We start from the raw sequence: 13,564 nt of genomic DNA on the forward strand, positions 1-13,564 counted from the left end.
TGATCCAGAGCCTCGAGCGATTTTTTTGTGTGCCATTGTGCACTCATCCCAAATAATAAGTTTGCATTGCTGCAATACTTTACCCATCCCAGATGATTTGGAAATATTGCACGTGGGAGTTTCTGTAGAATGCAAATTCAGAGGCAATTTCAAAGCGGATTGAGCAGTTCTTCCACCAGGCAGCAATGTTGCGACTATTCCGGACGACGCAATTGCCAACGCTATATCATTTTTTGATCAAATTGATGCCAGAATCAGTTTTATCACAAACGTTTTACCAGTACCTCTCTATCAGCAGCAAGTTTTTTGGCATAGACTCTTTGAGCATCTTCTTCGGTTGTTGCCATTGTAAGTTCATCAGTCATTTTAAAGTTAAACATTAATAGATTTCTACGTGAACGCATGTCTTATATATCTTTAATGACGTCAGCGTCATAACAAAAATGACGACAACTAACTTCATGACGTCAGTCAAAACACAAACATGACGTCACCTGACAGACACATCCACAGACAACTTTTATATATATATATATATATATATATATATATATATATATATATATATATATATATATATCATGAAAAGAGAAATCACTAATGCAACAGCACAAACACATAAAAAAAAAGTTACGAGCCTGAGAAAATTTGCCTTATTTAGGAAAATAGGGGGAAACACCCCTTAAAAGTCGTAGGATCTTAACGAAAATGACACCATCAGATTCAGCGTATCAGAGAACCCTACTCTTTACGCTAAAGTTTTTAATTGTTTTAAAAAGTAGAATTGTGGCAAAGGGTCAAACTTTAGCGTAAAGAGCAAGGGACTGCAGAGGGGACAGCCCATTTCATATACGGAGTAATTTCTGTTCGTCTTAAGTTTTAATGTAGCTCCTAAATTTCAGTTAAAAAAAACTAGTTTTTTTTTATTTAATTACTCTCAGGGAATGGGAAACTAATCACTTCAAAATCAAAAGCATCCGTTTTATTATACATTTTAAAACTTAATTTATTATTATCACAAATATTAACATTTAAATCTAATAAATGATCTTCATGACCAGCGCCATGACTAGGTTCAAGAGTAAGCTCTGATGGATATATATTTTTAGAAATATCAATGAAATCCTTACAATTTAAGACCAAAATATCATCTAAATATATTTTATTATTTGACAAAACATGTTTTAAATTATTTGGATTATTCTTATCCATCATATATTTATATTCTAGTTGACTTAAAAACAAGTCAGCTATAAATGGGCTGGCATTCCCCCCCCCCCCCCATGGGAATTACAACAATTTGCTTGTACAAATCACCACCAAATCTTATACAAGTATTGTATAAAAAAAATTCTAATAACTCAAAAATCATATCCAAGCTGTAACATCTCAAGTTAACTGTGGTATTAAAGCAATTTGTCCATATAGTTTTTTTATTATAAATTTTTATTTTTAAGAACCTTTTACTAGATAAGAGGAAAGATTTCTTGATAACAGTTTTTAAATTATCTAACACTATATTCAGTGAAAAATTAGTATACATTGTCGCAAAATCAAAAGACTCAATTCTTTTAGCTGAAACCATTGTTAAAGACTCTATCACCTGCAGTGAATTATTAACACTCCAGTATGGATTAAAATTTAAAAACTTTTTAATACCAGAAAAATAAGTTTTAAGTTTATTTACAATTTCCTTTAAAATTAAAGAGAGGTCAGTAGCAGCAATGCGGGTGGGACATTTAGATGCTCCAGCAATAAACCATGGTTTAGGGGGATTCTTATGAAATTTTACAGTCCAATATAGAAAATTGAACTTTTTATCATTGTCATTTATTTTAATATTAGAATTTTTAAAAAGTATTTCTATAGTCTTGTCAATTAAATTCTCATCCTCTAAATTTACCTCTTCGTAAACATTAGTTGTGCATAACTCCCTTTTTAAGATATCACAATACAGCTTTTGACAAATTATGGCAAAATTATTATTAGCTTTATCCACTGGCACAATTACAAATTCATTCTGTAGATTAGCAATTGCTTGTTTGATCTTCGCAATATAAAATAATGATTTAGTGTTACTATTTTTCAAATTAGAACATATTTTATTTCTTATTCTACTAATAATTAAATTCTTCCAACTTTGAAAACTCTCTTTACTTTTATTCTTTTTCTTACACCACTTATCAATAAATAAATCAAAATCATTTTCCAAGCTATTAAAAATACTCGATGGTTTCAAATGATGAGAAAGACGGAAATTAGCCCCTTTATTCATTATAATTTGAAGATCATCTTGTTTTATTATTGACAAGTCCCCTGTTATAACATGTTTGTAAGTAGGAATTACAAATGGGCCAAGTTGCTTACAATTACAAACCGGTTTCCAATTTATATCACTATCTAATCTTTTAAGTATTAAATTATAATTAAAAATTTTTTGCCCAATAGTTTTTGAAAATTTATAAGTTAAAACTGGACTATCATTATAATTCAAATTACTTGGAAGGGTATGTTTCAATTGCCGCTGATTTAAAATTTCTGGTAAATTAATATCTTCAATCTGCTTACAAGTAAAACTAATAGGTAAATATAATCTGTTATCCTTATTACCAATCTTATCAAACTTTTTTTTTGAAATAAATTTCGTTTTAGTTAGAATGCGAATTGTATCACATATTTCTTTAAAATTATATTCAAGAGCTGTACTATTCTTAACAATCCAGAAAAGTTTGATTAAATTCCTCATGGATAAATCATTTAAGACATTTTATTACAGAAATCATACCCCTAGATTCAAGTAGCTGGCGTAGATCTATAGTAAGCATATGTAAATCTAATTCATTTTTTCTATTATTTTTCATATGTCCTCTCGATCGTTTTTTACGTTTAGTAGGACAAGTAAAAGACGGATGGTCCATAAAACCATCAATACATTTAACAACAACCTGAGACATGTCACCATATTTTGCTACACGATCATTTAGCCCAAAAGGATAAGCTGTACCAAGAGTATGGATCCAGAAATCCTCCTGTTTACGTAGTCTATTATTCTTCTCTTCTTTATTTCAATTTTCTAACTCTAGATTTTCTAAAATTGTGACAGTTATATCTGATATGGAACATTTACCATTATTTCAATGTTGAACTAGATAGTTATTAGTTTTTTCATTATTAACTGTTGTCTTGAGTCCAAAAAATCTTTTATATATATTATTAGTTGTTTCCCCTACATATTGTAGGCAGCATTCATTACATTCTAATAGGTAAATTACATTGGTTGTTCTACAATTAACATTACCACGTAACTTGCATGCAAAATTTTTATTATACAATGTACTCTTAACAAAAGTCCGTGGGATAAAATGATCTTGGCAAAGAAAACAACGACTCTTACACTTACTAACTTTCAAAAAATCGTTCCGAGTTCCGGGGCTAATATTTGTGTTTTGTTGCATTAAAAGTTATTGAAAATAAATCCAAAACAAACCAACATCCAAATCAAAATCCAACAATCAAAGTCCAAAAAATATGCCAAGGTCAATAGGTCAATAGGTCAGTAAATACATAAAAAACAACATGAAAGAGCATGAAATTTGCATAAGTGCCATCTCACCAATAATTAACAATATCAGGTTAAAAACCTGGACCAGGGTAAAGGTCTGTCCGGGAGAAAACTGGATCCAACCTGGAATAATATCATGAAAAGAGAAATCACCAATGCAACAGCACAAACACATAAAAAAAAGGAGACAGAAGGAGAAAAGGAACACTGTTTTCCTAAATTAGTGATTAATATAGACCAGCATTTGAATGAGGCCTTAACCCTACTCATCCATACAATCACATAGGTCAAACAGCATAGTCAAACACAGTCAACCATAAGAATAATCCATGGACAGGGAGTCATGTCGTCAATAAGTGTAAGTCGTCATTTACCAAACAATAAAAAAAATAATAAAGACAAATAATTCAGAGGCAACAACCCAGCAAAAGGGCTCATCAGGAGAATTCACTGGCCTATAGGGTCTCACCACTTTAAATTTTCTACCCAGCCAAGTGTTGTGGCTACCACAGAATATCCATGGCATCCCCGTCTCAGGTATCACCACCAAAATACATGCCTATGAAAAAAAAACAGCAAATGTAAAACAACCAAGTAACACTAAAACAAGCTTATCCTGTTAATATATCCCTCTATTTAGCAACAATAGGTAAACTAAATATGATAAAATTTACCAAATCACAAGTATTAACACATTGCAAAAAAAAATAATAATGAACTAAGCAATTATAGAATTCATCTTTACCATGTGACTATTTTTTTAAAAATTCCGCTCTATTAGAAACACAATTCAAAATATATGGCGCTGCATCATCATTTGTCAAACCTCCGAAATTAGTTGAAAATTTCTATAAGTATTTCCAGATAATTCTTTTGATATTTATTAAAAAGTTCGTTATAATGAAAACTAATTTTTTTTTTAAATTGCCAAGTTAATTTATTTGCAAAAAACCTCTTGATATCAATTTTTGGCTTAAGATTTTACACCTATTTTTAAAATCAATATAATTACTACAAATCCTTGCATAACGAAGTAACTGTGAGAAAAACGCAGAATATGTGATATTTGAGTGTATATTACTTTCAGGGAATGGGAAACTAATCACTTCAAAATCAAAATCATCCGTTTTATTATACATTTTAAAACCTAATTTATTATTATCACAAATATTAACATTTAAATCTAAGAAATGATCTTCATGACCAGCGCCATGACTAGGTTCAAGAGTAAGCTCTGATGGATATATATTTTTAGAAATATCACTGAAATCCTTACAATTTAAGACCAAAATATCATCTAAATATCTTTTATTATTTGACAAAACATGTTATAAATTATTTGGATTATTCTTATCCTTCATATATTTATATTCTATTTGACTTAAAAACAAGTCAGCTATAAATAGGCTGGCATTCCCCCCCCCCCATGGGAATTCTTGTACAAATCACCACCAAATCTTATATAAGTATTGTATAAAACAAATTCTAAAAACTCAAAAATCATATCCAAGCTGTAACATCTCAAGTTAACTGTGGTATTAAAGCAATTTGTCCATATAGTTTTTTTATTATAAGTGTCTATTTTTAAGAACCTTTTACTAGATAAGAGGAAAGATTTCTTGATAACAGTTTTTAAATTATCTAACACTACATTACGTGATAAATTAGTATACATTGTCGCAAAATCGAAAGGCTCAATTCTTTTAGCTGAAACCATTGTTAAAGACTATATCACCTGCAGTGATCTATTAACACTCCAATATGGATTAAAATTCGAAAATTTTTTAATACCAGAACAATAGGTTTTAAGTTTATTTACAATTTCCTTTAAAATTAAAGAGAGGTCAGTAGCAGCAATGCGGGTTGGACATTTAGCTGCTCCAGCAATAAACTGTGGTTTAGGGGGATTCTTATGAAATTTTACAGTCCAATATAGGAAAGGGAACTTTTTATCATTGTCATTTCTTTTAATGTTAAAATTTTTAAAAAGTATTTCTTCAGTCTTGTCAATTAAATTCTCATCCTCTAAATTTACCTTTTCATAAACATTAGTTGTGCATAACTCCCTTTTTAACATATCACAATACAGCCTCTGACAAATTATGGCAAAATTATTATTAGCTTTATCCACTGGCACAATTACAAATTCATTCTGTAGATTAGCAATTGCTTGTTTAATCTTCGCATTATAAAATAATGATTTACTGTTACTATTTTTTAAATTATAATATATTTTATTTCTTATTCTACTAATAATTAAATTCTTCCAACTTTGAAAACTCTCTTTACTTTTATTCTCTTTCTTACACCACATATCAATAAATAAAGCAAAATCATTTTCCAAGCCATCAAGAACACTCGATGGTTTCAGATGATGAGAAAGACGGAAATTAGCCCCTTTTTTCACTATAATTTGAAGATCATCTTGCTTTATTATTGACAAGTCCCCTGTTATAACATGTTTGTAAGTAGGATTTACAAATGGGCAAGTTGCTTACAATTACAAACCGGTTTCCAATTTATATCACTATCTAACCTTTTAAGTATTAAATTATAATTAAAAATAATTTGCCCAATAGTATATATATATATATATATATATATATATATATATATATATATATATATATATATATATATATATATATATATATATATATATATCATATATTAATATAATAATATGTGCGTAACTAATATGGCGTAACTAATATATATATATATATTATATATTATATATTAATATATATTAAATATTTCTTAAAAATTAGCCACATGGTAAAGATGAATTCTATAATTGTTTAGTTCATTCAGGTTTTTTTGCAATGTGTTAATATTTGTGATTTGGTAAAATTTATAATATTTAGTTTACCTATTGTTGCTAAAGGGAGGGATATATTAACAGGATAAGCTTGTTTTGGTTTTACTTGGTTGTTTTACATTTGCTGTTTTTTTTCTTTCATAGGGATATATTTTGGGTGATACAGTGTGCTCTACCCAGCACACTGTGCTGGGTAGAGAATTTAGAGTGGCGAAACCCTATATAGACCAGTGTATTCTCCTGATGAGCCCTTATGTTGGGTGTTGCCTCTGAATTATTTGTCTATATTGTTTTTTCTATTGTTTGGTAAATGACGACTTATACTTATTGACGAAATGACTGCCTGTCCATGGATTATTCTTTATGGTTGATTGTGTGGGGCTATGCTGTTTGACCTATGTGATTGTATGGATGAGTAGGGTTAAGGCCTCATTCAAGTGCTGGTCTATATTAATCACTAATTTAGGAAAACAGTCTTCCTTTTCTCCTTCTGTCTCTCTTTTTTTTGTGTGTGTGTTTGTGCTGTTGCATTGGTGATTTCTCTTTTCATGATATATATATATATATATATATATATATATATATATATATATATATATATATATTTATTTATATATATATATATATATATATATATATATATATATATATATATATATATATATATATATATATATGTATATATATATATATATATATTTATATATATAAGCCCAAGGGCAATCATTAGAATAATGAGACCTGAAGACTGATTGTTTTTCCCATGGACAATTATATATTGTATGTTCAAGAGTCGGTAAACCTGACAATCTATTTGATTGCACAGGCAATGGGACAGCAAAGAATGTTGCATATTCGTAAGTTTTACGTAGTTAAAAACATATATATATATATATATATATATATATATATATATATATATATATATATATATATATATATATATATATATATATATATATATATATATATATATATATATATATATATATATATATATATATATATATATATATATATATATATATATATATATATATATATATACATATATATATATATATATATATATATATATATATATATATATATATATATATATATATATATATTTATAGGTGTGACACAGGGACACAACTACAATGGCGCGTAACTAATATGGCGCGTAACGACTTACGTGCGCGGGAGCGCTTTAGGGGGCGCGAAGCGGCCCCACCAACTAGGTTTTGGTAGTATATAGATAATACTGAATGATCTGTCATTGCTATTGAATAAACGTGTTCATTTTCAGTTTTAATTTAAAGTTAATCAACAAATAAACGTTTTTCAATAATTTTTTTTTAATTAAACATTTCAAACAAAATAGTCATGATTGATATGCATCCGAAAAAGACTAGAAAACTCAAAAGTATAGAAATATTTTTCGAACAGTTGATATTTTCTTTCAAAGAAAATATGTTTAGTATTCCTTTGTTTAGTATTCTAGGGTTAACAAAGAAATGTTTAAATCCCGAAAGATAGGCTGTTAGATTAAGGAGTTAGAAGCTTCTACTAGTTTACCAAGTTTACCAAGCATTATTTCGACAAGTGTTTGGTCATAATGAATTTTATGGGAGGAATAGAAAAGCTGTTCTAGATAATACCGTTAGAGACTTTAGCTGCTTGTTTGTGCGTTTCGAATTATGTTTTTTTCACGTCTTGTGTAAGACACACCTGTTTTGCATACCTGTAACAGACAAGATTCTTATAATATTTGGCAATGTTTGGATAATACAAGGCTAGATTATGGGAATGCTAGGTAGTATTGTAATAATATCCGGCTAATATTTGTAATATCAGGCAAGATTTTGATAATAGCTAACAAGTGTTCGATACTGCTTGACAAAATTTGATAAAAACAAACAACACTTTAATAAAAACAAATAAGATTTGGTAGAACAACGCTAGAATTTGATATTACCAGGCATGGTTTTGGTAGTACGGGTAAGACCTGTATCGGGTAAGACCTTCAAAATACGTGGTAAAACTTTGATAATACCAGGCAAGATTTTTTAATACTAGGGAAGATTCCGATATTACCAGGTAATATTTTGCCAAAACTATTTACGATTTTTACGTGAACGGTAATATTCTGACAATAAAAGAACAAAAACTGTTTAATATACGGCAGCGTTTTTGATCAATCTTGGCAAAATGTCAATATTAAAAGGCAAAATTTTTGTTGTACCTGGCCAGATTTAAAGAACATCATACTAGATTTTGAAAATATCATCAATGATTTTGATAATAACAAGCCAGATTTTCATAGAATTAGGCGGGATTCTGATAATACATGACAATATTATGATATTAACTGACAAGATTTTGATAATATCACGCAAGACATGTAAAATACGAGCGATATTTTGATGATGAAAAACAAGATTTTGACAATACCAGACAAAATACTGATTAAAAAAGCAAGATTTGTGTAGTATTTGGTAGAATTTCGGTGATACTGTCCAAATTTATGTTATACATGGCAAGATTTTGATAATACCAGGCAAGATTTAGATAATTCTAGGTAAGATTTCGGTAATACCAATCAACACTTTTATAAAAGCATGCGTAATTTTGATAGTACCAGGCAACATTTTGATAATACCTTCCATCAAAGACAAACGTTCATAGCAATTAAAATAATAAGGTTAGATTGACTCTATATTTAAAAAAATCACTAAATGTTTATCAGTTCTATAATTTTTTTTTTCAATTTTTTGATGAAATAAAATGGTGGTTCAAAGTAAGCTTTGTTCTCAGTAAAGCTCAAATGAAAACTGCCCCAAAGTTATTTTTGATAATTTCTATTCGTCTAAGTTTGAAGTGGTATTCTGTCTATTTTAACTTTGATTAATTTATTGCTACGGCTATAAGTTATTTCTAAGTTTGACGTAAAAAGATAACTTTTTTCTGCTTATTGTAGGTTTCAACTGCACTTTTAACTTCCTTAGAAAAGCTTTTTGCGGAAAAGATTTTTCTATTTAACATAAGTAAAAGCTTACAGAAAACTCCAAAGCAGAAATATTTTCCACTGTCAGGTTTTTCCAAGCAGCTCCTGTGGTTTCAAAGAAATAAAGTGTTTCTAATCCACCATTCAGATTGTTCCTAGCCTCAACAGACAGTCTATTCACAGGGTCAGTTAAGCTACTTTGTACAAGAGCTTCTATCTCCAAAGAAATTTCAAAATTTCCTTCGAAAATTTCATTTGTGCACAGATATTGCGCTATATTTTCAGGCCCTGAATCACTAAAGGCTAAAACCATAGTTTTCCCTTCAGGAAGAGTAATGTCGAGATTTTTAGCAAGATACCAATCACCATTTTCATCCCATATCCTTTTAGACTCATCAGAATTTTCAAAGTCATCCAATATAGTGATGTCACTGGATAAAACGGAGCCTATAAGAAAAAAGTAGAAATTTTTATGTAACATTTTCTATTAGAGAGAACAACTATTGAAGAACTGAAAATTTTTTTTATTAACTTTTTTTTAACTTTCTTATCAACTGCCGTTTGTGTGACAGATGGAATGCCTTAAAAAACTTGACAAACTCTATAGTAAAATTCGATCTTCAAAAGGGATTTTATATTTTTTGAAACAGCGGATTTCACTGTCAGCTAGAGAAAGATTAAATTGCAAGCAGTTTAAAAAATTTAAGTGGTGTTGTTCTAGGAACAATTTCTTTTTCTTTTTTTGTAAAAATATAATACTGAATGATTTGTCATTGCTTTTAATTAAACGAGTTCATTTTTAGTTTTAATTAAATGTATTTCAGTAAATAAGCAATATTTAAGATTTTTTTAAAATTAAACATTTCAAACAAAATACTTATGATTGATAGTTAAAGTTTTAAGTCTGCACTTTCGCATAGAATTATTTCCCTTGATATGCATCAGAAAAAGACTAGAAAACTGAAAGGTATAGAAATTTTTTCGAACAGTTGATATTTTCTTTCAAAGATTGGTATTCAAGGATCAAAGTAACTTTACAACTAACTCAAAGAATATTCAGATACTACTACTGCGACTACTAGCGACTTGTTGCAGCACCGAGCCACCTTAGGCCTTTCCGCTTACACAAACCCCTTCTACACTCCAACATATTCAAAGCTTCACTATTTACTTCCTCTAATAAAGTTCTAATTTCTGTTAAATTTTTTATGACTTCCATCCTATTTAGGAATTACTAGTTTTTGTCACAATCCAGATAGATGGCCTAAAAACACAATGTTGGGTAATTTACAATCCTTCATTAGCTAAGAAATTTCTAGCCATCTTAACGTGACTTAATTATAGCCCTGAAAAGTGGGATCAGATCACATTTTTGGGATTTCTTTGCAACTAAATCCTAGTCAACTCAATCCCATTTAGTTATAACCCGTTCAACTCCAGCCTTGTGCATACCAAGTCTAATGTAATTCAATCACCGTTCAATCCATCCCCATGCAGCTCAACCTAACTCATCTGAATATCAAGAAATATCAACCCCCATGCAGTTAAACCGTCATTTAACTCATACCCCATGCAGCTCAACTCCTATCCAATTCAACCATAGTTTAGCCCAACCCTAATTTACGTCAACCCAATGCAACACCATCCCTATTGAACTCAATCTTCATTCAGCTCAACCCCAAAGCAAACTCTTAGATTACAATGAAAAGCCTAGAGTCAGCCCCCCTTCCCTAAAAAACTTGCTTTTTGGATTTGAAAATCGTTTTAAATACTTTGATGACCTATCCATCCTGCTAAAAACCTATTAGACAAGCACTAGATCGTTCCACAATTCAGTCGTAACCTTAAATCAACCTTTGTCGGTCAGTTTGACGCATATGAACTGCAAATCAATGAGAATAAAACAAAAGGGATCAGGTTCAACTCTCTAAAACATGAACTCTCCTGTCCTGAACCGTGGTACATGGTTCCTGAACCACGGTAACCTGAAGTCATAGCCTCAGGTTAGGCTTGATACAAACACCCTGCATACAGATTTTACAAAAAGAGATACAATTCTAACAACAAGATGTTTTAGATAAGTACACGGATGTTTGTTTAAAGGGAGTTTATATATTCGTTATTCTTAAAGTCATGAGGTGTCAAATAAGCATAACAATTGAGTTAAGAAAGTCTAGAATTAATTGAATTTCTTCTTCCTGTTAATTCATGAAGGAATCATCCATTTATAGGTTTTGTTTTCTTCTGGGTATCATAAATATGACGCCACTCATATATTTTTTTTCTCTCCAAAATTTAGGATAAGTGGATTTGTCATAATCATCGCGATACTGTTTAGTTTTTAGTCACAAGGTGTTGAATCAGCAATTTCAATTAAACTAAGAAATTATGGTGTAAATTCAATTCCTTCTTCCTCTTAATCCTTCACTGAGTCATGCATTTAATATGATTTGTACCGTCCCAGGATTCGTTGTGATTTTCACTGTTGTTTCTCTTCTAAGCAGAAACTTCCTTTACGATTCGTTTTTATCATAACTGTCACTTGTCTTCCGACCGTAGATTTTTTTTTGTTCATTTTCATTCGTCGTTCAATCAACTCCAATCAATGTTTATTAAATCAAATTAAAAAATATACAAAAACTATATTATGCCTCAACAGAGAGCAGAGCTTGTCAGGCTTGGGCAGTACAAGTGCATAAAAAAAACACAACGTCTCGTCATACTAATAATTCCACAAAAAAACAAATAAACAAACAAACAAAGAACAAACAAAAATAACAACATACAAGGTAGGAGTTAACAGAGGAGGCCACCCCAGCACGAGAACACCACAACAAAATACATACTAAATCTATTAATAATCAATCCCGACATCCAGGCAAAGAAATCTTTTTGAAATATGTTTTTTCAAAGAAAATTGACTCATGGAACTTTAGGACATATCTACTAAGTTAAGTTTATTTACAATATGAGGAATCTGGTATCGGATTGAGAACCTAAATCTTTCTGATTTGATTGGCGGAAGGTGACACTTCTTGGAGTGGACGCGGTGGGCAGGAGAAGTGAGAGTCTCGATTATACCCAAAAGTCGTTACTTTAAGTATTTTTTTTCATGCCTTTTGCCCTCACTGTTTAGGTTCATGCATCATCATATATAATTTCATAAGACTTCATGGACCAAAAAATGTCTTTTCCAGTTTCTAACCACAGATTGCTGTACTAAATTCTTGTTTGCAATTCAATGTGATTCTTGCTGTTGTTTTTTCCATGTCTTTTGCTTTAGCTGTTGCGATTCCTATTTTCACTTTTTTTTTAATTACATTTATTTAAACTTCATTATCACTAAGCAACCCCTTAAATTTTTTTTCCACGGCCTTTGCTTTAGCTTTTTGGACGCATCTTGTCACATTTGCTAGTGTTGGACATTGTTGAGCAAAAGCTTTACTTCCTGTTCAAATGAAATGTCTTTTCCAACCGTTGAAAATTAATCATGTCATGCTGTTTGCACTCGGTTTAAGAAAATGGACCTTAAATTAGAAGTAGCGCTTTGTAAAGTTTCAGCTTTGTAGTTTGGTTACTTAGTATTTCGGTTACTGTATGCCCGATTTCTACGTCTTTTGGTGGTGAATGTGGTTTTATCAATTTCTTTTTCATAATTCTTCTAACCACAGCAACGCCAGGCCCCGGCACAGCTAGGCGGAAAGGTTTTATATTACGAATTAAAAAATCGAAAACAAACTAAGCAAAAAAGAAGAAACAAAACAGAATTACTAATGCCACTATTACTAATACTTACTAATCACTGCAGTGCAAAACCACCTGAGGTCAACACAGCTACACATGCTCCTACTTCTCCATTCCAGTCTATTCACCCACTTTTTGTTTGGCCATACGCGGTTGGCCAACAAGGACAATCTTTGACAATCTGTCATACTTTATTCGCTGAACATGTTCCAGCCATCTCATCGTTCCTGTCATTGAATGCTTAGACAGTGGGATTGAGCCACATTATTTCGTACATCTTACTATTTGAGATTAATTCAAAAAACCTTTTCCACAAAGCGAGTTTTTCAAGGAAAAGTATAGAACTCCATTAAAACAAAAATGAGCAGTAAATAAGTCAAATATTCTTCTTAGCGTAAAACTACAACAATTGACCATCAATAAATAAATAAAACCAAAACTAAACAGG

The 13,564-nt window shown here is 30.4% G+C and overlaps 1 protein-coding gene across 1 annotated transcript in view; it reads left to right on the top strand.

Annotated features, from left to right (window-relative positions):
* LOC136024699 (chitin deacetylase 7-like) overlaps positions 1-9,407 on the top strand; it is a 43,162-nt gene extending 33,755 nt beyond the window's left edge. Inside the window, exon 5 of the mRNA XM_065700116.1 lies at positions 9,346-9,407. Coding sequence (XP_065556188.1) covers positions 9,346-9,407 — 62 coding nt within the window. The remainder of the gene's footprint in view (positions 1-9,345) is intronic.
* The last annotated feature ends 4,157 nt before the right edge of the window (positions 9,408-13,564 follow it).

Source organism: Artemia franciscana, chromosome 3 (genome assembly GCF_032884065.1).
Source record: "Artemia franciscana chromosome 3, ASM3288406v1, whole genome shotgun sequence".
Taxonomy (NCBI): Eukaryota; Metazoa; Arthropoda; class Branchiopoda; order Anostraca; family Artemiidae; genus Artemia; species Artemia franciscana.